General features: G+C 36.3%; 1 protein-coding gene across 6 annotated transcripts in view; it reads left to right on the top strand.

The window, feature by feature from the left end:
- RSRC1 (arginine and serine rich coiled-coil 1) overlaps positions 1 to 27,636 on the top strand; it is a 365,711-nt gene that overhangs the window by 189,642 nt on the left and 148,433 nt on the right. For all 6 annotated transcript variants that reach the window (XM_060197599.1, XM_060197601.1, XM_060197597.1 and 3 more), the window contains one exon: positions 15,638 to 15,689. In XM_060197599.1, coding sequence (XP_060053582.1) covers positions 15,638 to 15,689 — 52 coding nt within the window. The remainder of the gene's footprint in view (positions 1 to 15,637; positions 15,690 to 27,636) is intronic.

Below are 27,636 nucleotides of genomic sequence, written 5' to 3'. Positions count from 1 at the left end.
CAATAGATTATCAGTTTTTACCAATTGTATGGAACAGTTTTGAGGAAAATCACTTCTTATGTGACCACAAGTAAAGATTTCACTAGCTTGGGGAAAAATAATAAAAGCATTTCCCTCTGTTTTGGGTTTTGGTTTTGGATTTGCACTGCATATCCACTTCCGGCAGCCATTTTAAAAAATTTCTTCCTAGTTTATCTCTTTTGATAGGACAGAGAGAAATTAAGAGGGGAGATAGAGAGGGAATTGCCTGGTCAAATATCCTTATCTGAATGTCATGTTACAGATACCTTTCATACTTTTAATAAGTGACTTTCAAAGGTGTAAGTTTATGACTTAAAAAGGCCTCTACTATAAGAGTTTAATACCTGCTAAGCAACTAAATGGGAAGATTTGCTTTGAATATGTAAATGATGTAAAGTGACATCATTGCCTTATGTTTGGAATGGGAAATAATAAGATTTGTGTATGTTTACAAAAGTGTCTTACCAGAGCAGTACAGTAATACCAGAGCACAAAAGGTATGACTGACTCAAGGAATAATATGTGTTTACATTACAAGATAGTGTGAATGAGAAGTTATTTTTACCTTATTCATTTATTGAAGACAAATGGTCTGGAATATTTCAGTATCTTAACAGATACAAGCACAAATCATCTAATATAATCAGTAATATTTTCTAAGGAGTATGGACATTTTCTCTTTGTGTGCATTATGTGTAATTTACATTATGATAATTCAGTCTTGTCTCATTTAATTTTTTATCTTCATACTATGAAAAAGAAGACTCATTTACTTATTCAATAAGCTGTTAAGATTCTTTGTGTGTGTGCTCTTTGCACTGCTATAAGAGCTAGGGAGACAGACATGATCAGACATTTTCTTGTCCTTGAGATTTTATTGTTAATTTACTGTAGTCGTTCCAACCTGACTAATCATCAGATTATTTGAATTATAAAACTCAGTTTATGATTTAAAAATAAAAAAACTGATAGGTCCTATTCTGAAGACTTAATGTAAAAGACAATAGCAAAAGCTATACAGATTAGTACTTTGTAACTGAAGTACGAAAATAAAGGAAATTATAGAGTTGTGACCTAACATAATTTAGTGAATTGCCATTTTAAATGGCAATAATTCAGTAATGATGCTTTGGAATTCATAGTCCAGATGAATGAGAGTTGACAAGTCATATATTAACACTTTGGAACATTGTTTCTTACCTTTGAACATACAGATCCCCTTTGGGAATCTAAAGAAAACTGTAGATTCTCTGTCCAGGAAATTGTATGTGCACGTTATTTTAAAAGTTTTATAGACTTCCTGGTGTCTATGTGTGATGCCTATATTAAAAATCTCTTTACTAGGTCCAGGTGTTGGGTCACCTAATACATTACCATGCTCAAGGATCAGTGTTCAAACCCCCCACCTGCAGGGGAAAGGTCATGAACAGTGTTGAAAGTGTCTCTCCTATCTGTCTCTTTCTTTCTCTCTCTTCTTCTCACCCTCTATCAAAAAGAAAGCAAAAGGGAAAAAAATGTCTACTGGAAATAGTAGAGCCTTGCAGGCAGAGATGCCCAGTGATAGTCCTGGTGACAAAAAGGAAACTATCATCATTTCATATATGTTAACCATAAAGGGTTTTTAAAATATAGTTCGTTCCTCAAGGACTTTAAACAAATTAAAAATAAATACAAACCATTCTTGAATCAAATTATATTTTAAGATTCTGAAAAAGCAGCTGCCATACTGGTAGAGAGGTCAACTTCAAAAAAAAAAAAATGAATACAGGTAGTCAAGTGGTAATTTGGGACTGGGGTTATCATACATGCATTACTTTGATAATATATTCTCTGTCTGCCCTATTATAATGGATTTTTTAAAGCATGTAAAGCGGCACTTTCAATTAGAAGACCTTTACTGGTATGGTAATATTTATTAATAAAAATAGGTTTTAATTGACCTCATTGTTTTTTAGGTCAGTAAGGAGAGATCAGGAGATTAACAAGGAAGAGATTAGATCATTGTAGAATGAAAGCACAAGAAACAATGTATTCATTATATGTGTGTAGATATTACTTAGGCTTTACATTTGAATTCTGAAAGCAAAATAGCTTCACAGATTTGAAATCAAAACCCTGCCAATACTTTGTAATCATGACTAACAGTACCGCTGGTTTTTAGGCCTTTTGTAAGCAGAGCTCATTAATTATGATGGTGAAGTACTTTTATAATTTGACTAATGTCAACTAAAAAAAAAGAGTAATTTCTATATCATTCTTACTTATTACTTAAACCAATTATTGATCATATATCACCCAAAGCAAAAAGCTTAGTGTATTTATCCATAACAAAATTAACCTCTCAGCAAAATGTCTTTAACCTCATGATGGTAGCACAAAATGGGTGTTAAATGTCAGATTATAGGCAAAATTTAAATCCTATAGTTTTTTTTTTAAATCTTTATTTATGTATTAGATAGAGACAGCCAGAAATTGAGAGGGAACGGGGTGATAGACAGGGAGAGAGATAGAGAGACACCTGCAACACTGCTCCACCACTCATGAAGCTTCTCCCCTGCAGGTGGGGACCGGGGGCTTGAACCTGGGTCCTTGCGCACTGTAACACATGCGCTTAACCAGGTGTGCCACCACCTGGCCCCTTAAATCCTGTAGTATTTAGAGCAAATTGTAATACCCTATAATATGAGACATACACATATGTCATATTGAACTGTAAAACAATTTAATAATCTTTGTTTTTTTTTTTTATTTTGTTTTGTTTTTAAAGGTTTTTTTCATACTAACCATTTAGCCTGGGCCATCATGAGATGCTACTTGGTAAATGCAGGTAGGATAAGGGTAGAGAACAAAATAAATTGTTAACATTTTAGTGTGTTTTGTTTTGTTTTGTTTTGTTTTGTTTTGTTTTGTTTTGTTTTGTTTCCCTCCAGGGTTATTGCTGGGCTCGGTGCCTGCACCATGAATCCACTGCTCCTGGAGGCCATTTTTTTTCCCTTTTGTTGCCCTTGTTGTAGCCTTGCTGTGGTCATTATTATTACCATTGTTGATGTTGTTCGTTGTTGGATAGGACAGAGAGAAATGGAGAGAGGAGGGGAAGACAGAGAGGGGGAGAGAAAGACAGACGCCTGCAGACCTGCTTCACCGCCTGTGAAGCGACTCCCCTGCATGTGGGGAGCCGGGGCTCCAACCGGGAGCCTTACGCCAGTCCTTGCGCTCTGCACCACGTGCGCTTAACCCACTGGCCTACCGTCCGACCCCCTTTAGTGTGTTTTTTTAAGTAGTTCTGGATAGAATATGCATTCCCTTTTTTCCTTTACCACCCCTCCCCCTTTTGCTATCAGGGCTACCTCTGGGGTTTAGTGCCTGCAAGACTTCACTGCCTCCTGCACCCTTTCTCCTTTCCTTTCTACTTCCCTCCCTCCCTCCCTCCTTTTTCTTCCCTTCTTTCCTTCTTCCTTCCTTCCTTCCTTCCTTCCTCACTCCCTCCCTCCCTTTTTTCTTCCCTTCCTCCCTCCTTTCCTTCCTTCCTTCCTCCCTCCCTCCCTCCTTCCCTCCCTCCCTTCCTCCCTCCTTCCCTCCCTTCCTTCCTCCCTCCTTCCCTCCCTCCCTTCCTTCCTCCCTCCTTCCCTCCCTCCCTTCCTTCCTCCCTCCTTCCCTCCCTCCCTTCCTTCCTCCCTCCTTCCCTCCCTCCCTTCCTTCCTCCCTCCTTCCCTCCCTCCCTCCCTTCCTTCCTCCCTCCTTCCCTCCCTCCCTTCCTTCCTCCCTCCTTCCCTCCCTTCCTTCCTTCCTCCCTCCCTTCCTTCCTTCCTTCCTTCCTTCCTTTTATCCTTTTCTTTCTTTCATCTAGATAAAGGGTGAGATATAGAGAGGGAAAGAGGCAGAAAAAGAAAAGAGACAGCGTTACTGATCTATCACTCATGAATCTCCCCACTCTCCATGCCCCCATGGTTCTTCAGATAACACCATTCCCTTCACAACTGTCATGAGATGATACAAGTGAGAGAAAGGAAAAAAAAACTGCAGGAGAAAAAGTCCTCACAGATAGTTTCTTAGAAATAGTTACAGTGGGGCCTGAAAATGAGCTCAGTTGGATAGTCTACTGCTTTGCCATGTGGTGTCTGGTGGCTCAGATCCAGTACCTTGAACATGGCAACTTGGGTGCTGTACTAGATGAAGCACCTGCCAGCTCCAACATTTATTTATTTATTTATTTATTTGCCACAGTACTACTCAGCTGTGGCTTATGTTAGTGCTAGGGATATATCCGGGAATGTTAGAGCTTCAGGTATGAAAGTCTTTTTGCATAATCACTGTTCTATCTCCCCTGCTCACATTTAACTTTTAATTATTTTGTTTTATTTTAAATTCATCCCTTTTCATGTGTCATATATTTCATATATTGATGAAGTTAGGGCCAACTGTACACATGATTTGAGCACTTCTCTTTTCCCTGTGGGGGCTGGGGGAGGCGCTACTATACCCTAGTTTGCACCGGTGCTGTGGCGGCCTCACGTGATGCCGAGACTCTGTCCTGGCCGTGCACACAGCAAGGTATCCGTCCTACCCAGTGAACTGCCACTCCAGCCCTACACATGTAGTTTGTAGTCCTCTCACAAGGTAATTTTAGTATTAACCCCTGTTGTCTTATGTACTTACAGCATTTGCAGATGGATCTCTTACTGCTTCCCCCATGAGGTTGGACTGTAACTTGCTAATATTTTACCACTGCCTTTTTAGACATATTTTCTGTTTCTAAGGATGTCATGATGAGAACACTTATATAAATGAGGCAATTAAAACCCTCGAAGTATACACAGTCAAACCTAGAATACATTTCTAACACTGAATCATTTGCCTTTTATTTTGCTATATATAACCTAGGTACGTACAGCACATGCCTGTATGTGGATAGATCATCTACACAATCTTTCTGTAAATCACTCATACCGGAGAACTTATTGTCTGCAACACACTTCTTCTTCTTTAGTGGGGAAATCTTTCAAGTATTAATTTGGAAGATGATTTAGGAGCAAAGTGAACTAAATGCATTTAAAGCTAGAAGTTGTAACTTGGAATAAAACATTAAAAGATAATTGAAAACTTGGGTGACAGTGGGAGGAATGGAAGTAGGTGGGGGAGAGAGGAGGGGGAGAGGCTATTTCAAATGCTGGTTCTGCAGATAACACCATGAGATGATACAATTAAGACAAAATCAAAAAGCGGGGGGGGGGATGTCATCACAGATAATTAGTCTCTTAGAAATAGTTGCATTGGGCCCTGTAAAATAGCTCACTTGGGTAGTTTGCTACTTTGCCATGTGCACGACCCAGGTTCAAGTCCATCCTTCACGAGTTGAACAAGATTTAGTGGTGTGGTTTCTTTCATTTTCTCTCTTGCCTGTCTATCTCCCTTTGTATATAGGAAGGAAGGGAGGAAAAGTAAGAGTGGTGGCAGTCCTACAAAGAATTTTAAAAATAGGAAATATTATTTTTAACTGAATTCTAAGAATTTCAGAAAAGACATCATGCAGTTGTTTAAAATAATATCTTAGGTCATCCTAAATTATTAATATTTAGGAACTAAATTTTGTGCTGATGTTAAAATCTTAATGGCAAAAATTGATGGCTACAAAGATGTTTTTAAAAGGTGGATGAGGGGAAGGAAAAGATGCAAAACCAGTTTAGAGGGCTGAACAGTGGAGCACCTTGTTAAGCACACACATGACAGTGCACGAGAACCTGGGTTCAAGCCCTGGGTCCCCATCTACAGAGGAAAAGCTTCACAAGTGGGGAAGCAACACTTCAGATGTCTCTATCTCACCCTCTCCTATCAGTTTTCTCTTGTCTCTATCCAATAAGTAAATAACAAAATAGCTAAGAAATAAGTACATTAAAAACAGTTTAGAATTTATCTTTATGTATCACCACATATGCTTTCATTTTAGGAAAAAAATAGAAAGCTTTGAAATTATTTGAGGTTATTATTAAGAGGTTGTACCTACGTGTCAACAACAGTACTCCAATACAGTAGTGGGGGGGAGGGGGCGGTTTTAGTGTAAGACTCTAGCTGGGGCTGGTAATGAAGGCAACCAAGGAAGGGAAAGGACACCCACTTTGAAAAGCATGGAGAGGAAGGCTACAGCATTTTTCATAAAGATTTTCTTTACTTTTCTGTGAGCTGTGAATGTCTATACTGTTTGCATCTGGCTCAGTGGATCAGGACAAAGCTGGTTGCCTTTCAGCACTTCTACAACAAGTGTAAAGAAATTCCAAGTAGAAGGTTTGTTTCTCTTTGTGAGAGCAAAAAGAAGAAATGATGATGTGCTGGGGGCAATGAGAAACTAAGTGTTGCTGAAAGGTTGGTTATAAGCATGAATAGTTGAACAAAAAAGTAAGCTTAGGATTTTATTGATGGTCTTAGAAATGATTTATGCTTAACTCTGGATTCAGTGTAGAGTCACTAAGATATTCTTTAGAAGCGACTTAATTAGAACCTTGTTTTATGAGGATAACTTCAGTAACTATTTATGGGATGAAAAAATAAGTGTAAATGATACAGCTGCAGGAATCCAGGTAGGGGTGGTTAGCCCTTCCGTGAAAGGACTAGAAAAATGCTTTAAGGCTTTGTGGTCCATTAACTGCTCAACTCTGCCTGGTCTAACTGCAAGCTGTAAGAGATAATAGGCATGACTATAGATTTGTGTAGTATAGAAACAGATAATTTAGTAGATAATATTCAATAGTATTAGATCTTGACCATCATTTTCTTAAAAAAAAAAAAAAACCCTAAGGGATGTTTCTGTCTTGGGTTTAAAGTCACCTCTTTAGTTTAACTTCTTTATATATAAAATATACCAACAAGATGACATCTCTCTGCTTTTTAATAAAAAAAAAAGTTATTAAATAACTCCCTCCTCCTTTTCTTTTTCCTTTTTTTCTTCCATTTACTTTCATTTTTTAATTTTTTTTCAAATCTCTTAAACTGTTTAGAGGAAAAAAAAAACAATAAAATACCGAGATGAATCTGCTATTGAGAATGGTATATATGTGGTTGGTTTCATTCTTTTCCTTTCTTTCTTGCTCTTTATTTAAACCAACTTGATATTAAGTTCTAGAGGAGAGATAAATCTACTTTTGAGCTACTTGTAATATTTCTAGCTTAGGCCTTGATCCTAACAGAATTATAGTAACTGTTAAAATGAAATGTAGCCAGAAATATGATAAGCTGTTGATATGTGTGTGTGTCACAGTGAGATTGCATTCACTTTAAATGAAACCGCATAGTACCTAAACTATGAATATGTTTAATGTTTTTAAAGTTGGACATCTGAGAAAAAGCTTGATTAAAAATGAGCTTTTTGATGGCACCAACAACTTTTAAGATCATTAAATAGTAGCTTACAACAGGCAAAAGAAAATCTCTGACTTTATATGGTCCTTTCTGGCAATCATAAGTAATTAGATTTATTCTGTTTTCCCCTGTGAAAGTTAATAAATAGATTTGAAGTTGTGAGACATTATTGTGTAACTAAGAACATAAATTGTGTGACCTGCCTTATTATAAAATTCAAGTTCTGCCACTTTATTGTCTCTGGGACTTAAGATAATTTATTGTTCATCTACAAGTGATGTTAAGAATGTCGACCATGTCAGTTCTATTATGAGGACTTCGTTCACTGAGATGTATGCAAAATGCTTACCACAAGGTCTGAGACATTATAAGGCTACAATAACTAATCTCTATAACAGTATTTTATTATTTTAATTTTTGGAGGAGGTAGCTTGTACTTTCCCAGGAGTGTCTGTTGCTTTCATTCAGAAAGGTATTGCACATGGAAGTGATATGTAGCTATGAAATTCATGTGTCTGTTTTAATAACTATGATGTTATAAATGTTATCAAGAAGATAGGTGAAGAACTCTAATTGTATAGATTGTGTACTTCTTCATTACAACTTACTATATTTTCCTCCAATGTAGTATTTTTTCCCATGTTACTCTCTTAACCATTCTCTTAACCATTACTATCTCAATTAAGTAAATTCTTCCTAATGTAGAATTCAGCAGATAGTTCAAACTTAATTTCTGTGTAATGCACATAAATATGAGAATTTTACAAATTTCCAGAAAACCTATTAAATGTAGATTTCATTGGGGGGATTAGTAATTTACAGTAGATACAGTTATAGGTACATGTATAAAATTCCTGTTTTCTGCAAAATACTCTCACCCCCATCCTAGGCCCTTTTGCACCATCATGCACCAAAATCTGAAAGCCACCCCCCCCCAAGTCCTTTGTGTATTGATTGTTTCGTAGATACTATACTAGATGCCAAATAGATGTCAGAGACCTGCTGCCTTGAAGGAGCTAATTATACTGCAGATATGCTGGTATGTGGATGCCCAGTATGAATATGAAAATATCCAGCAAGCAGCAAAATAAAATTCATGGTGTATGATAACCTATCAAAATGTATTCAGAAACAAGAAAAAGTAGCAATACAAGCAAAAATCACTTGTAACTGGCACTGGAATAGAATTAGTAGACAAGGTTATTAATAGAATTGTTCTAACTATAGTGTGTGTATAAATTGTGCTGCTGGATAGACTGCACCGATTATGTAGAGAGACGTAAATTTTAAGTGTGGGAAGGGTGAGAGTGTTCTGCAGACACCCATCATGGAAAGATGAGACGCTGTACCTATGTCAATAACCGTACTATAAACCACTAACTTCTATTAAAATGGTTTTAAAAATGAGAATTCTATACATGAAGATGACATGTGTGAATAAAAAACCGTATGAGACTGATGTTAATGTTACATTGCAGAAATTGGATCTAGGAACTAAAAGGCATAGCCAGAGAAGCCATCTAAAATGAATTGAGAGAAACTTAAAAAAGAACAGTATTCATGAGCTCTAGTATGGCTGTAGGTAACTATCTGTGTGTAATTGGAGTGCTGTGTGGCTAGGCACGGAAAGCAAGATGACAAAAAAATGGAAGTGAAGAAGTAATGACCAAAGTAAAGCTGATTAAACTTTCAACAAGTCACAGACAGAAGAGAGAGAGAGAGAGAAACTATACCAGGACATATCATAATGAAATTGTTAGAACCAGTTATGAGAGAAAAACCTTAAAGGCAAATAGACTAAAAATAAATACTGTTATCATTTATGTATAGAGAATTCATGTAACATTTGTGAACGCATGTTTCTCATCAGAAATAACACAGACCACAATAAAGGAAAGTAGAATCTTTAAAATAATGTAGCAAACATAGGCCAAGACATCTATACCCAGTGTAGAGTATCTCTCAAAAATAAAGCCTATTTGTAGTTTTTTTTTTTTTAAATAAAAAGCTACACAAAACTCTTTCCCTCAGCATTTTCCTCTTTCCCTCTCAAGTTCACTCTGCCTCTCTCATAAATATATAATAAATTTTAAAATAGGGGAACTGGGTGGTGGCATACATGGTTGAGCACACACATTACAATGCACAAAGACCTGGTTCAAGCCCCCCATCCCCTTGTACATAATACCTGCACTTAACTAGGTGTGCCAATGCCCGGCCCCTTCTTTCTCTCTTCATCTCTGTCTCCTCTTCATCCTTCAATTTCTCTGTGCCGTATTTAAAAAAAAAAAAAAAAAGGCATTGGTCCTCGGGAGCAGCGGATTCATAGTGCTGGCTCAGAATGGCGCCGAGCCCAACAATAACCCTGGTGGCAAAACACACACACACACACACACACACACACACACCACATTCACCACCAAACAACCTGCACTATAGGAAATGTGAAAGAAAGTGAGACTAGATAGACCTGGATTGATGTGAAAGAGCAGATAGTGCTGAAAGTGATAACTACCTGGTATCTATTGAAGGGATGGCTGCTTAAAATACAGACAATTCTGTTCCATGTTTATAACATCTATGACAGTAATGTCAGTAAAAAAAATAGAGATGTGGAAGTGAGAAATGAGAGTATACAATTATTGGTTAGGTGGAGTCTATATGAAGTGGTGTCATGATATAGTGTGATAAGTTAAAGGTGCATACTATAAACTCTAAAGCAACAACCAAACAGCATAAAAGGAATTGTAGTAAATTCAGCAAAGAATGAAAATTTTTAAATGTTCCACCTAAGGAAAAGCAAACAAAGAATAAAAGAGAACAAAGTGCAGAGAGAACAAACAAGAAAAAAAGTCATATATATTGATAATTATATTAAGTGTTAATTGGTTTGAACAACCCAATTGAAAGGTAGATTTTTTTTCATCTTGTAATATCCAACTATGTACAGCCTATTTTGAAGAAACACACAGATTTCAAATCTTTAAGCATAAAACTGAACCATGAAGAAAGCTCAGTGTTAGAGCACATGACTTATATACCTTAGCCCTTACACAGTTGAGACTTCAGATTGTAACTTCCACTCTCATATACCATAACTGAACAGAATCCTATACATCCTCTCTCCCTCTATCATAAAGTGATCTTATAAGATGGAAAGCATTTTTTTTTTAAGAAGAAGTAAAAGTGATGGTAAAATTATACCAGGCTAACACTGACTATTCCTAGGATTTTCTTCCTACCCAAGGTGATGTGAGGATGCAGGGCAATCCTATGCAAAATCATAGCAACACACACAGGGATAAGAGGTGTAATTGGCGGATGCAACAGATAGAAAATTACAAACCTAGGGGGCCAGACAGTGGCATATCTGGTTAAACGCACATAGTCCTAAGCACAAGGACCCGCACAAGGATCCAGGTTCGAGCCCCCAGCTCCCCATTTGCACTGGGGGATGCTTCACAACCGGTGAGCAATTCTGCAGGTGTCTTTCTCCCTCTCTTCTCCCCTTCCTCTCTCAATTTCTCTGTCCTATCCAATAAAATGGAAAGGGGGGGGAGGCCACCACTGAGCCCTCCCAATAACCCCGGAGGCAAAAAAAAAAAAATAAAATGACAAACCTATTCTTACTAAATTTGGGGAAAGTAGAAGAGTAGCTATTAAGAGTCAAAACTACTTTAAAGTAGGGAGGAACTAGAAAATAAATAGCTCCTGAAGTAGAGTACTTGCTTTGCCATGTGCACAGCATAGTTTCAAGCCCCAACACCATATGAAGATACCACCATGGGTTTGGGGAAAGCTTCTGTGCTTTCTTCCTTCTTTGTTTCCTGCCTCACAAAACTACCCAAGAGTGGTAAAGTTGTGCCAGCCTGAGGCTCTGGCTTCACAAAAACAAACAGAATATACAGAGAAATAGACAAACAGAAATAGAAAGGAACTATTTTACCTTATTTTAAGCATTACTATGAAAATGTCCTAATTAAGGCATAAGATAGTGCCATCAGTTATGGCACATTGATCAGTGGGGGGATTCTCTAAATTAGACAACTTATTTTGTAATAGTTAATTTTTTTATTCTGTATGTTATACAATATAAAAATTTTGTATTTCATATCACTAAATGTCAACATAAACTATAAATATTGTACGTTTAAACACAGGAAATATCTTTTTTTAATATTTATTCCCTTTTGTTGCCCTTGTTTTTTATTGTTGTAGTTATTATTGTTGTCATTGTTGGATAGGACAGAGAGAAATGGAAAGAGGAGGGAAAGACAGAGAGGGGGAGAAGAAGACAGACACCTGTAGACCTGCTTCACCACTTGGGAAGCGATTTCCCCTGCAGATGGGGAGCTGGGGGCTTGAGCCAGGATCTTTACACTGGTCCTTACACTTTGTGCCACCTGCGCTTAACCCGCTGCACTACCACCCGACTCCCTAACAGAGGACATATCTTTATGAATTAGAGTTAGGTAAAGGATCCTTAGACATAAAATCACAAAAGCTTGACTCATGTGGAAGAAATTGATTCTGCTCTTTGAATGATTATCTTTAGAGAATATTAAAAACAAGTCACTCACAGGGGGAGGGGATTTATCCAGTATATAAGTATAATTATATAATTCTGTGTATGTGTGTTTATATGAAAGTATCTGTATAATTTGAAATTTTTATATATGAAAAATTACATTCATTATCATTAATAACTTGGAGAACTCAATAATGGAACAATCCAATAAACCTTAGCCAAAGACTTGAACATACATTTTATCAAGGAATATATATAATACATATTGTATAATATATAATAAAGAGACAGAAAAAAGGTATTTAAAACCATTAATTACTAAGGAACTATAGATTAAAATCACAGTGAGATACTTGTTGGATTTTTTTTTTTTTGGCCTCCAGGTTTATTACTAGGACTCATCGCTTTACAACTCCTCTGCTCCCACTGACCTTTTAAAAATATTTTCTTTCCTCTAGACAGAGGATGAGACATAGGGTAAGAGAGAAACAGGAGAAGCATCCCCCCACCACTCATGAACCTTCTTTTTTGCAGGCATTCCAATATGGTGCCCTGAGGCTTGAACCCAGGGCTTTGCACAGGATAAAGCTCTACAGGGTGAGCCAGTAGTCATCCCCCTTTGAATGGTTATATTAAGTCAAGACTAAGATATAGAACAACTTGAATTCTTTTTTTTTTTTTTCCCTCCAGGGTTATTGCTGGGCTCGGTGCCTGCACCATGAATCCACCGCTCCTGGAGGCCATTTTTCCCCCTTTTGTTGCCCTTGTTGTTGTAGCCTCATTGTGGTTATTATTATTGCCATTGTTGATGTTGTTTGCTGTTGGATAGGACAGAGAGAAATGGAGAGGGGAGGGGAAGACAGAGAGGGGGAGAGAAAGACAGACACCTGCAGACCTGCTTCACCACCTGTGAAGCGACTCCCCTGCAGGTGGGGAGCCGGGGGCTCGAACCGGGATCCTTATGCTGGTCCTTGCGCTTTGCGCCACATGCGCTTAACCCACTGCGCCACCGCCCGACCCCCACAACTTGAATTCTTAAGTGTTGCTTAAAGAAATGTAAAATCACTTTGGGAACAGTTTGGTAATTTTCTTCTCTTTTTAAAAATATATATTTCATTTGATGGGACAGAGAAATTGAGAAGGGCCAGTGACATAAAAAGGAGACACCTGCAGCACTGCTTCACCACTTGTGAGCTCCCCCCTTGCATTTATAGTGCTTTTAAAATAGTATCTTATAAAACGGAAACAAATAGAATGTAGATAGGGCACTATTTGAAGAAATCATAGTGCACTCTTACAATAAAACACTACAGTGTAAAAAACTAGTGAATATTGATATGCACACCAAAGTGCGTGAATTTCAAATTAAGTATGTTGGACTTAAAAGCCAGACAGAAAATAGGACATGTCATATGATTCCTTTTATGTATAAAATACTGAAAAATTCAAAGTACTCTGTAATGATAGAAAGCTGATCAGGGGAGTTGGGTGGTGGCCTACCAGGTAGTGTGCACATGTTACAATGTACAGGTACTCGGGTTCAAGCCCCTGGTCCCCACCTGCAAGAGGGAAGCTTCACAAGTGTTAAGCAGTGCTATAACCAACTGTCTTATCTTTTTTTTTTGATAGAACAGAGAGAAATTGAGGGGGGGGAGACCTGCAAACCTGCTTTACTGCTTGTGAAACATCCCCTCCTGCAGGTGAGGAGCTAGATGCTTGAACCTGGATCCTTGCGTGGGTCCTTGCACTTCGTACTATGTACATTTAATCCAGTGCTCCACCACCCGGGCCCCATCTCTATTTATCTCTCCCTGTCTGTCTCCCCCGTCCCTCTCAGTTCCTCTATTCAAAATAACTAAAATAAAGCAGGGGAAAAAAAGGCTGATAATGTTGCTTAGGGGTTGGGGAGACGAGTGAGATGCATATCATAGAAGAATAACATAGAGGTGTGTGGAAAGCTTTGATAAATATATTCACTCGATCTCTTGAGTATAGTGATGCTTTATGAATATGTATGTCAGTCTTATCAACTTCTTGTAGTGATCATAGAATTTTTGTTGTTTTTCTTCATTTCATTTCATTGGGGAAATAACGGTTTACAGGACAGTTGTTGACACATGAGTACAATTTCTCATCTCCCTGTGATAGATATCTGCACACCTCTCCTACCACCCACTTAAGTTGTTCTCCATAATCATGCAGCAGGTCCTCAAAGCCCTTTCGGCTTCTGCCTGTCTTTCCCTCCCCCAGGATCCTTTGAATCATAGTCTTTCTAAGAAACTTGAATAATTCACTTTGGCTTTAATTTATATCTTCTTAATGACTAGTGATGTTGGATATCTCTTCACGCATCAGGTTGTGCTTCCTATATGTTTTGGGTAGAAATATTTGTTCAGGTTCTTAGCTTGTATTTAAATTGGATTTCACTTACTTGCTTGCTATCAAATCATATTTTTTGTATTTCTTAACATATTTTGAATATTTACTCCTTGACAGATACATATATGGTTTGCAAATGTTTTCTTTCAAATTTGTTGACTTACTTCTTCCTTCTGTGTAGAAGTCGTTAATTTTGATATACTTCTACTTGAAAAGTCATTAAGAGCCATGTCAGAGAACTTTATTCTTATGCTTTGTTCTAGGAATTTTGGGGTTTTCGGGTATTAACAGATTTTAATTCAGTTTGAATGTATTTTTATGTATGGTGTAAAGCATACATCCTGTTTTATTCTTTTTACAAAAACATTTACCTATTTATTTACTTACTAAATAGGTGGAGAAAAAGAACCAGAGCATTACTCTGGTACATTCCATGCCAGAGATCGAACTCAGTACCTCGTTCTTGAGAGTCCACAATTTATCTACTGCATAACCTCTAACCCAACACATTTTCATTCTTTTACATGTCACTATTTAATTATCACAGCATGACTTATTGAAGAAGCTGTGTTTTTTCATTTCTTTTTGTTTTTACCATTTTATTGGGGAAATATTGATTTTGTAGTACAAGTGTTAACACATTTGTTACCGAGTCTTTTTAAATTAATTAATGAATTAATTTCATATATGGGTGAATCTTTTAAAAATACTTTTATTATTTTTATTTCATAGTACAGAGAAACTGAGAGGTGAAGGGAGAAAGAGAAACAGACAGACATCTATAGCTCTGTTTAACCACTCATGAGTCTTTCCCCCTGTAAGGAAGGACTTAGGGGCTTGAACCCAGATCCTTGTATTTGGTAACATGTGAGCTTACCTGGTTTTACTACTACTAGGCCCTGAGACTATCTTTTTTTCTATATCAACATAACATTATTTACATTTTGACGTATTAGCAGATATTTTGTGAATTAAAGTCTTAATATCACAAAGTTTTTAACAACTTTTTCACAGAAATCATTTTATTGGCTCAATCCGTGTTATATAGCATCAGCATACTGTACAAAAATCAGAATAAGGCCAATGGTAAGAAGGTAGTTTACATTCACTTAGAGATCAGTAAATAGATATTAAAAGCCTGGCACTCACATTGCATCCTTCCTTTCAAATAAAGTTAGGAAAGCAGAAAAGATTTAGTTTTAGGCTATGAATTGCCAGAAGTATTGGATTTTCAATTGCTATTTAAAATTTAATGGGTCATGTTTTGTCTCACTGTTAAATTACAGTTACTGTACTTAATCCATCTATTAAAGCTGACCTGTAAATGTCTCTTCTGGTTGATTTTTTTTTTTCTTTTAGCCACCAGCTGAACAGGCCAAAGCCAGACTTCAATTGGTTCTTGAAGCTGCTGGTAAGTGCTAGTAGTTGTCTTACAAGTGGGTTAAAGAGAAAACATTTATTTCATATATTCTTGAAAATTTGAGGTAACTATAAGTAGATGGTGTGTATGGCCATATTTTGTCTGAAATATTTACCATCTATAATGCTAAAAGGCATTCTTCTATTTGCGAAAGTTGAGTTCCGTTTTAGTTTTAATGAAGTCCAATTGATTTTATTGACTGATTGTCATCACTCTAGATTGACTTTTTCAGAAATAGACAGAAGGAGAGAGGAAAAGACGCTACAACACTGGGTGGTGGCTATCCCCATACAGTGGTGGCTGGACTAGATTCTGGGTCATGCACATAGCAAAGCAGCCACTCTCCAAGGCGAATTGTCTTGCCTGCCCTCCACTTGATTTCTGTCTTCTGTGGACTGTGCTTCTGGTTATATGTCAAAAGAATTATTTGCTTAATTACAGATCACAAGTGGTTTCTCCACCAGCAGTCTTTTGTAAAAATTTGGTACTTTTACATTTGGTGTTTAACATTATTATCTGTTTTAAGTTTTGTGTACAATGTCAATCTTAAGTCAAGGTTTTGTCTTTCTAAAGGGAACATGGTAAGCATCTTATAAATATTATTCTAGTTATTTTGACTTTACTGGTAAACATCTAATTTTAAATGAGTTGTTTTTAAATGGTATTATAGTAATGCTTTGACCTTGATTTTTAGACGTTTTCAGATTAATGTAGACTTTATTTTTTTTTCTTTCTTTTTTATCTATTTTTTTAAATATTTATTTTATTTATTTAATGTAGACTTTAAACACGTTGCTTTTTAAAAATTACAAAGGGTCCATGTTAACCGTTCTAAATACTAATGTTTTACTCAAAACTAACAGTTGATAGAAATTGTAGCTTTTATATTTATTTATAGAGAAAATGTATATATGCATATTGTAAGTTGCCCCGGCCAGCGGGGCGGTGATATAGGGAGGCAGTCTGGACAAGGAAGAGCATAGGGGTGGCTGGTCAGGATTATGATATTTGGCCATCTCTTCATCAAGGGATAAGGCCTCTTCAGGAGAAAGACTATCATCAGGCCCATCTTTGGCGGGGGGTCTTAAGGTTGTCAAAGAGGGGTAAATCTTAACAGGAGGGCACTTAGCAGGCGGCCTCAGGGGCGGGGTCTCCTGAATCAGGCATGGGAATAGAGACAGACTCACAAACTGAAGGTGGCCGGGAGTGTCCCTGTAAGACTTTTTCTCCCTTTCTCACTGTACATCAGGACAATGTTTATAGACTTTGAGTATATCATTTACTAAATTCCAATAAGAAAAAGCCTGGACTGGAATCTTTTCTGGACCAAAGGTCTCATAAAAATCTCTTAAACAGTTTCCTACTCTAGCCTATCTTTTTTCATCAATAGTCCCCTCTAAGGGAAAACATGGACAAACATCACTCACAAAATAAAAAAAAAAACTTCTTGAGATCTTTTTGAGATCTTTTTTCTTAACCCTTACTCCTCGTGTCTTGAGGGACTCCTTGAGTCCTTTAATAAACAAGTCTTGTTTACTAAATTCATGTCCCATGGTAATGCTTACCTCAGCCGCTGTGACACTCCTCCAGATGCCACTCACGGCCGGGCAGTTCCATGGCGATCTATGCGAGCCTTTGCGTTACCCCCTCGGCCACGGTAGCTCAGTGAATTTCGGATAGGCCTATCCTCTCGATCAGCGGTGTTCCTAGGTCTCCAGAAGGCTTCTTCGCCCCACGTTCGGGCGCCAGAATGCCTCGGCCAGCGGGGCGGTGAACAGGGGCTAGGAACCCACGAAACCTGGAATGAAAGGGACAGGAGACACAAGAAATGACAGCAAGACAGGACTCTGATCAAGCTGCAAAATTTTATTGTGTTCACAGGCATTTTAAGGCTTCGGGGAAGGGGGAGCATAGGGGGAAGGGGGAGGCAGAGATCGTGGTGGAGGGTCCCTTGCAACTATTTCTGTTAAACTATAACTATATGGTATGTCACTATAACTATATGGTATGTCACTTAGTTTCTGGCAAACATCCTTCCTACGGGAATTAGAAACTTATCTCGAGGGCTTCTGTTGTTTCAAGGCTTAGCTTCTGTCAAGCAGAGAAATGGCTTCTGGCAGTAAGTATTCCTTCAATTAACTTATTATATTTCTTCCCACTCAGAATATCCATATTCTAAAGATAGAGAACACTAGTGTGAATAAAAAGACAGCTTCACGACTCACCAGTAAAAGTAATTTACCATGGAGTCAGGCGGTAGTGCAGCGGGTTAAGTGCACGTGGCTCAAAGCACAAGGACTGGCATAAGGATCCTGGTTCGAGTCCCCCGCTCCCCACCTGCAGGGAAATTGCTTCACAGGCAGTGAAGCAGTCTGCAGGCGTCTATCTTTCTCTCCCCCTGTCTTCCCCTCCTCTCTCCATTTCTCTCTGTCCTGTCCAACAGCAACAACAACATCAATAACAACAACAATAATAACTACAACAACAAGAAAAAGACAACAAGGGCAAAAAAGGAAAATAAATAAATAATTTTTTAAAAAGTAATTTACCAGGGAAGTCTGGCCGGCATAAAAATTGGTAAATATTTTCATTATGAGTCTCTATACTCCTACACATTTCAATAGTCACATAAATTTTTATGTATCAAGCTTATCCATTTTTTGTTTGGTAACAGTTATAGTTAGTCTGTTTGCTGTCAAGTTTTTCATAATTTAACTCAATATACTTTAGTATAATGTTAGTTAATATGATTTTTCCATTTTAAAAAATATTTTACTTTATTTATTTATTTGTAATGAAAGAGATACAAAGAGAGAAAGATACAGGGAGAGACCAGAACACTGCTCAACTCTGGCTTATGTTGGTGCTTGTGTTGGAACCTGGGACCTCAGAGCCTCAGGCATGGAAGTCTTTTCCATAACCATTATGCTATCTCCCCAGCCCTGATTTTCCTTTTTTTTTTTTCACATAATATATATTCATTTTTCAGTGGCATTTTACTTGAAAAATATTCCCAATCCCCATAGAGAATTGACAAACTCTTGCTTTAAAAGAAAATATTAATGGTGCCTTGGCCAGGAAATATTTGTTTCTACTAATAAAATTATGAAGAATTTCATTTCAAAGCTTTATACAGTTTTCTTCATCTTTGAAATATATTATAAAAGAATCTTGACAGTCTGAACCTCACAGTGCATAGTTATACATTTATATTGGTCCCAGCTGTCACCCCTCATTTTTAAATTTTAACATTCTAAAATTCTGTTAAGGATAAAGAGCTAGGTTTTGTGGATTTAAGAAACATTCAAAATATTATGACAGTTTTCAATTGTAAAAACCTATATTGGCCTGAATAAGCAAAGATAGACCTTAACTGGATGTAGCATTCCTAATTTAATAACTTTCACCTTTCTGAACATAACTGTTGTCTTCGGCACTTCCCTCATTATCAATGACATTGTAATGCAAATCCTATTAGACATTGTGTTTTCCATATCTTAGATTATTTTGGAGGATTACTAAAAAGTGAGTATATAAGACTATAAGGCTTTAATAGTTAGAGCACATGAGTGTTTTTTGCTAAGATGTTTTACAAAAGAAAGTACTTGGCTCCTTTTAGTTGCCACTGACTAAATAATCATTTTTATCAGACTTTACTTTTGTTGACAGTTTCATGAACTTATTGTTTTATAATATGACATAGCCTGCAACACAACTTCAAAAGACATCCAGTATTTTTTTTGTATTGAGATGTGTGACCTTGGATGGGTGACTGGGAGACAAGGAGAGAGGGAGGGAGGAAAAGAAGTAGGTGGACAGATGAGGATTAGATAGGAATCTCTTTCCAAGATGAAGTTAGATGTCATTTTATAATTAAGAAAAAAAATAGACTTTTTAACAGAGATGAATAAGAACTGGAGCTTGTCAGGTAGGGCTTGTAGTTAGAATCTAGCCTTGTTCTTAATTGAGATAATTGGAACTGGAAGTGACAATGCTAAGTGAAATAAGTAAAGAGGCAAAGGACAACTTCTGGATGGTTTCACTCATGTCCACATAGAATAGAGATGACTAAAACGAATGTAAAAAAATGATAAATATCTTGTCAGGGGTAGTTTGTGAGAACTAAGATGTTTATGGAGCAGAGATGGGACTTTGATGAAAAGTGTGGTAACTTGTATGTGACCTATGTAGGTATGAAAGTAAACTCCTCAGGCACTGTTAAATCCAAATGGGGGAGGGGGGGAATCTGAAGAGAAAAAGAACCTGTGTACCAATAAATCTATTAAAAGTACTTCAGTCTTAATATCTTTCTTTTTGAATTAATTATAGACATCTGTTCACCTAGAATGACTGCTTCATATTTTGTATGCATCCTTTATTATCTGTCCCACTCTTTAGTTGCCAAAGTCTACTCCCAAAGGTTAATCTACTACATCTTAGTTGGTGTCTTAGTTCAGTTTGGTTACTTTCCTAAAGGGATGGTGTGGATACTGGAATACTACTTATTCTATGATAGTATAGTTTGATATTTATTATTCCAGTTCCACCCAGTTTCTTCCAACTGATACAATCTCATCTTGAGGCAAGATGAATATGGACACATGCGTTACAATGAAATCATACGTTTTTATTCTGAAATGAGTTTTAAATTAGTGGTGTGAAAGAATTTGGGGGAAATGTGGTTTTCCTAAACTATTATAGTGCTCCTAATAGCTAAATTTCTAATAATTTTGAAGGAGTGTTTTATGATCATCAGTGCTTTTGTCTTAAATCTAGCTAAGAAGATGCATGCCAGAGACCTTTCCTGGGATGATAAGATATAGTTAAGTATGGTAAGACCCAGATGAGTTGCACACACATGTGCTCTATATGCAGGTATTGAGTAGGGACTGTGCTTAGTAAGGGATTCTGAGCACCTCAATTCCATCCCAGTTCCCCTGCAACATGTTAAATTTAAATTCTCTTTTTTTATATGCTGTTTTAGTTTTCTTTTTGAATTTTTTTATTTTCTTCATTTTTATTATTTATTGGATAGACACAGCCAGAAATTGAGGGGAAGGAGGTGGGTGATAGAGAGGGAAAAAGAGAGACACCTGCAGCCCTACTTCACCACTCATGAAGCTTTCCCCACTGCAGGTGGGGTTGGGGGCCTCGAACCTGGTTCCTTGCTCACTGTAACTTTGTGAGCTCAGACTGACCACCTGCCCTGTGTGCTCAACCAGGTGCACCACCACCCAGCCCCTAAACTTAAATTCTCTTAATTACCTGTTCAATATCTAGAAACCAAGTACTGATTCTTTCCCTTTGTAGCAATGTGATCTTGGAAATCTTAATAGATTTAAAGGACAGCCTTAAATTTTTTAGAATAGTTATCTGTTTGTTAACAGGAGAAAATGAACTAGAGCATCACTTTGCAAGTCCGGTGCACTGTGAGATACTCACTGCCAGTCTCTCTTGTAATAGTTGTGACTGAGAATAACACTCGAGATTGCCATGATAGTGTCCTTTGCAAGGTCCATTGAAAACTATTCTGTAATTTGCTCTGTATATTTCTGACTACTAATCTGTGGCACCAAGAAATAGTTTTTCCTGAAAGACTGTCCTGTAAACCTTAAAAGCATAGCAAGTGATTAAACAGTTCATTTCTATTTCAGGTGGACAGTTTATAGGCTCTTCTCCCCTCGCCCGTCCCCCTCCCCCCACGCCCCACGTATATATAGACTTCTGCTTGATGTGTGCCATTTCTATCCACCCTAACTAACTTTCTAAGCTCAGACTGACCACCTGCCCTGTATATTCTCCTCTAATTTCCTCGGCTATAAAATGGAAATATTACTAATACACTACTAATGGGGTTGTTATGTAGTTTAAATGAGTTAACATGTGTAAAATATGTATAACTGTAAGTAGTGTGCATTCAGTACTTGTTTATAGTTAGTACAACAGGAAATATAGTATGGCAGACAATTGAGTACAGTATTTAGTGTGCTGGGCAAGTGCATCTGGTAGGTAGGATACTGTGCGTAATTATGGTGGATAAGTTCTTAAATGAGATATGCTGGCTGCAGTTCTCATTTCTACCATTTTCTGATAACTAGGTAAATTCTTAAAGCTGGCTGAATCTCATTTTCTCCATTTATAAAATGGAAATGATAATATTGTATGACATACAGAATTTTTATAGAAACTGAACATACTAAGATAACAAAGTACTTGGAATAGTACCTGATAACTGAGTATCATTATCTAGTAGTAGTATGTGCAAGCCTTTCTGATATAACTTAGTGATTTTAGGAGTTAGCTAAAAGAGAAACTGAGTCACAGATTCTTGTAACAACATACATTTATAAACAGAAGTTATCAAAATAGTACCTTTAAAAAGAAATAAGTGAATAAAATACTTAGTTTAATCAACTTGGGAATTGTTTCTTCAAACATCAAAAAATGCTATATGAAATGTAATAGCTTTAGTGCAAAATCAAATTGATAATCTTAATTTAGCTTCAAGCTTCTAATTATGAACCTGGTTTTATGGCTTTGTTTTCATCCAAAAATATAGAATAATAGTTTATAAAGAGAATCATGAACTAAATGACATTTTAAAAGAATAAGTTGTTTTAGTATCAGTTACACATTTATATTTAAGTGGCTATTTTTTATCCCTAATAATATTTAGTAAGAAAAAGAGCTACCAACTAGAGACTAACAATATCACAGCAACTTGCCATGTTTGAGCAGATGTTAAGCAGACAGTAGTTGAATGTTAATTTTGAGACAGTGGGATGTTTAAGCCTAGCAGAAGTATGTTACTTGTGGGCTTTCTAGACTTGAGTACAATGCTGAATCTCTGGGGAGAGTTTTAAAGCTAAACCTCTTTCTTCTGTGTCCTCTATATGGACTCTCTCAAGTCAGTATAAAGCAGATCATCCCAGGCTAAAGCCCTCCAGCTTTTGTTATTGGACTCTGTAGACCTGTAATTAGGCCTCCTGGTCGGCCTTGCAGGCCAGTTGATGGTCATATGGAGTTTCTGAGAGGCAGACTGGCTTTGTATAAATCCTGGGTAGGAATACGTTTATGGGTCACTTCCTACTAGGACCATGCATTGTCTTTATGCCCTGCGGGCTGACAGGGAGCAGGTTCCCTTGACCATGGACTGTTCAGTTTGCAAGGCAAAATCTACTTCGTTAATCTCCAGTGTAAACAGAGGATTTAGAAGGGCTTCTGTCACTTACAGTTGCCAATTCACTTGGGTGTCTGAATTTATTTTCCCCAGACTTCATTATTGAAAAACTGACAAGTGTATAAGATTTGGATGTTTATGTATCAAGTATGTATTTCTTTTTCAGTGGTTTTAGAATCATTGTAAACAAACTATCTAAAGCAGAATTGTATAATGATTTATTTAAAATCACACATAATTATTTTCAGTTTACACCACTGAATTTTTTGGAATGATAGTTAACACTATTTTATAAAGGAAGGTAGTGTCTTTTGCACCAAAGTAAAGTAACTATATAAAATTTTATCAAAGAACTGATTGTGGTGGATTTTAGATAGTCAAATAATTCAAAACTCTCCTAGGCTCTATATTTTTATTATATGTAAAATTTCCATTGTAGTGTAACTGGCAACTTTTGAAAGAAGATAATGTATATAATGATTAATGAAGATGTCTACCTTGGATATTTATATAAGGGGGCCATTTACTGAGCATCTACTATGTGATAAGCACTTTATATACATCTTCACATGAAATATGTTATATATTGGTCTGTTTCCCAACCAAGCAAAATGCTCAGATTTTTTAAATATCTTTTTTCATTTTATATAATACTTTCCTTCATTATAGTTTTCTTTGTTGCTCAAATTATATTAAGATTTGATTCTAAAATGCATTAAATTTTGATGATGCTCAGCAAAGAACTATCTTCTATTCTCTTACAAGCCAGTTTTTCTTTTAGAGGAATCGGCAGATGAATACTTTCCCAGGTCTTATGTAGTAAATCAGTGCTCAGTATTTTGCATTTTGTGATGTAAAAGTGGCTCATGACAGATGTGGCTGAAAAGACCACATACGTAGACTGTATGATTTTAGTCTGGTGGAACTAATAGGATCACTCATTACATTTTAGACCCTGGGGTTCCTTTTTTCCTTCATAATAATAATAATAATAAACCTGTTTAAATAGAGTAGCCTTTTTTGTGTGTGAGTACAGCATCTTCTCCTAAATTTACAAAGAATTGATAAGAACAGATCAATAATCCTCTATTCCAGAAACTCTTTTATTAATATTTCTTTATTGTCAGCTAGCATTTTAATTGTCCTGTCATCCAATTAAAGTTAAGACTTTGTTCTAATTTTATAAAGAATATTTTGAGATTTTATTTAGGGAAAATAGAAAATGCAGTTCTAAAATAATCTAAGACCTGTAATTTTAATCAAAGTATATGTTAATATAAACTAGTTTTACAGGTGTTGAAATAAATAATGACAATAAAAAAGATGTACGAATTTGGTGTTTACTTACAACTAGAAAGATCATAATAGCCTTTTTCATATGCATAGACTATTTACTAAAGTAAAAAACATATTTGTGACTTTTAATTCATCAAGGAGATTCCTGAATGATGTGAAGGTCTGGCCTTATTTTAGTTTTGAACAAACAAGTCTGTATTTGCATTGAAAAATATTCTGAGTGATGCACAAAAACACGTTTAAGGTTTAAGATTGCTTAAAAAATGTTTTTACTAGGTGGCGCAAAGCACAAGGACCGGCATAAGGATCCCGGTTCGAACCCCAGCTCCCCACCTGCAGGGGAGTCACTTCACAGGTGGTAAAGTAGGTCTGTAGGTGTCTATCTTTCTCTCCTCCTCTCTGTCTTCCCCTCCCTCTCTCCATTTCTCTCTGTCCTATCCAACAACAACAACAACAATAATAATAACTACAACAATAAAACAACAAGGGCAACAAAAGGGAATAAATAAATAAAATAAATATAAAAAAGATATTTTAAAATAAAAAAAATGTTTTTACTTTTTTTATTTTCTGGCTGTTCTATAGTTATGAATAGAATCTGAAGGTGTTTATAAAAACTTTAATTTAAACATGATATAGTTTCTCAGTATGTAATATAAAATTTGCTAAGTTTTGACAAATGCCTATAGTCTCATAATGTTGCTCACATTTTTGTGTAAAGCACATTTCATTACTTCCAAAAGTTTACTTTTAGTCTTTTCTCATCTTGGAGCTTCACAGTCATTAACCTGCTTTATGTAACTGTAGTCTTGCTATTTTCAGGATGTCATATAAACTGAACAGCACTGTGACATCATGGTTCTTCATTTGGAGAAATGTTTCTTAGATCTGGTCACACTTTTGTGGTCATCACTTTTTTCTTTCTTTTTGATTACTAAGTAGTAGCTCATTCTATGGCCAGTTCATTTACTCATTCTGTAATGCTGAACAGGCAAGATATTTTCAAATTGTGGTTTTTATAAAAATAATTTACATGAATATTTGAATATACACATCTGTATAAGCATACATTTTCATCTTTTTTGAGTAGATGGAATGGAAATGGAATTGCTTGCTTAAGTGTAGTTTTAACTTTTGGGAAAACTGCAAGCTGTTTTCCAAAATAACTGTACCACTTTGTACTTGCCCAAGCAATATGTGAAAATTCTGTGTGTCTACATCCTGGATGTCACTATATGTTGCCAGTCTTTTATTTTCAGCCATTCTATTGCATTATTTGACTATAATGTACTTTAATTCCTGTGATCACCAACGAGGTTGAGCACTGTGATGCAATAATTTGTCATCTTATATAATTAGATAATTTATATAATAAAGTATTTATGGCCCATTTTTAAAGGTCAATTATAGTCTTATGGGATTTTTTTTTCTATTGTGAATGCAAGTCATATATATATATATATATATATATATATATATATATATATATATGTATGTATATGTATATATATATATATATATATTCTTTGTCCATGCCTTGCTTATTTATTTTCTAAATTTAAAAAAATAGTGAAAATGCTAATAAAAGACTTTGAAAAGTAGTACATGGCAAATCAGTAATTTAGTGAAAGAATATTTGGATGTATGGATACAATTTTTCAAAGTTTCTATTTTCATAATTGAGTAAATATGTGGATAGTATTTGTTTAGGAAAGCAAATATATATGTAAAATATCTTGTTATTAATATTTATAAATATATTTTGAATAAAGTGAATTAAGACATAATTATGTCTTGCTTTTTAAAGTAAATTTGAAAATCTAATGGTCAAGTTGGATCTTTTCATATTTACTAATATGAATGATATACTTGGTGAAAATGCCATCACATCATTTGATGACTAATCCTTTATGTTTTCCCTTTAATCATTTGGTAAGTTTATGTCTCTTCATTGTTAACTGCTATAGCACTTAGTGTTGTTCCTGTTGGTCTTATATCTGTTGACTCCTGTGTCTGTTATCATAATTTTATGGTGTTGATACCTGAGTACAGTCTCTTATTTCCCCACAGTAGATGTCTGCTCATCATTCCCACCCACTCCCCTAAGTCTTTCACTACCATCACGCACTGGGTACCCACACTGTCTCTCCACTTTCCATCTCCCCAACCTCCCATACACAACCCTTTATTTGATTGCAATACACCATTAGGTGCAATACACCTAATCCACGTTTTTCCTTGTGTTTCCCCTTTGTTTTCTTCTTTCTTAATTTCTAGCTATGAGTAAGATCACCCAGTATTTGTCCTTCTTCTCCTAGCCTATCTAACTTAGCATAATTCCTTCAGGATGAAGTAAAAGAGGTGATTGCAGCATTTTTTATGACCAAGTAGTATGTCATTATGTATATATACCACAATTTTCTTAGCCTCTTGTTTGCCACTGGGTACCTGAATTGTTTCCTAGGCTAAGCTATTAGAGCATGTGCTACTATGAACATAAAGCTCTTTAAGTTGGTATTTTTGTGTGCTTTGGGTAGATACTTAGGAAGTGACTATCAGATCATAGGGTAGGTCCAACTCTAGTGTTCTTAGAAACCTCCAGACTATCTTCTGTTGTCCTCTCTCCATTTTTTATTTATAAAAATCAATAATTATTTACTTTTTATTATTATTAGTGATTTAACATGGATTTACAAAATTACAAGATAACACGGGTACAGTTCCACACTATTCCCATCATGAGAGTTCTGTGATCCCATTCCCTCCACTAGAAATAGCAGTGGTTCTCCCAAGGTCACAGACATGTGTTGACTATTACTTTTGTAACTGTCTCACTGTCTGTCTGTCTGTCTATTATTTTTGCAAAATTTTTTCTATGGTCCTGCTTCTCTTCCTTTCTAAGTCATACCTACACTTATTACTACTTCTGCATGTCTACCCTTATTTTCCTCTTCTATCTCTAGGTTCTGGTGGGGTTGGGTTTCAGAGCCCTGTAGTCATCTTTTCTTAATATTTTCCCTTTCTGGGAGCATGAACCAAAATTCTTTTTGAGGTGCAGAAGGTGGGAGTTCTATCTTCTATAATTGCTTCTCCCATCAACATGGGCATTGGCAAGTTGATCCGGATCCCCAGCCTGTTTCTGTCTTTCCCTAGTGAGGTAGGGCTCTGGACAGGTGGGGCACACTGGTGAGGTCATCTACCCAGAAGAGTTCAGGATGGAATCATAGGAGCATCTGCAGCTTGGTATCTGAAAGGCAATAATATATGAGGCAGGACAAAATGTTTAATAAACAGAAACCAGAAAGTAGGTTTCTACTTTCTGAGCAGGTGAGAATAGGGAGTTTAAGGTGGTAAGAAGCTAGGAAGTCTTTTTTAGGTATGTTCCTAGGGCCTCATGACTTTAGTAATTTTTGCTTAAGCTTGATAGTTAACATGGAGGTAGACTAAACATGTCTGGAAAGA

This window comes from Erinaceus europaeus, chromosome 9 (assembly GCF_950295315.1).
Source record: "Erinaceus europaeus chromosome 9, mEriEur2.1, whole genome shotgun sequence".
Lineage (NCBI taxonomy): Eukaryota > Metazoa > Chordata > Mammalia > Eulipotyphla > Erinaceidae > Erinaceus > Erinaceus europaeus.
This window is presented reverse-complemented; position numbering and strand designations above follow the sequence as displayed.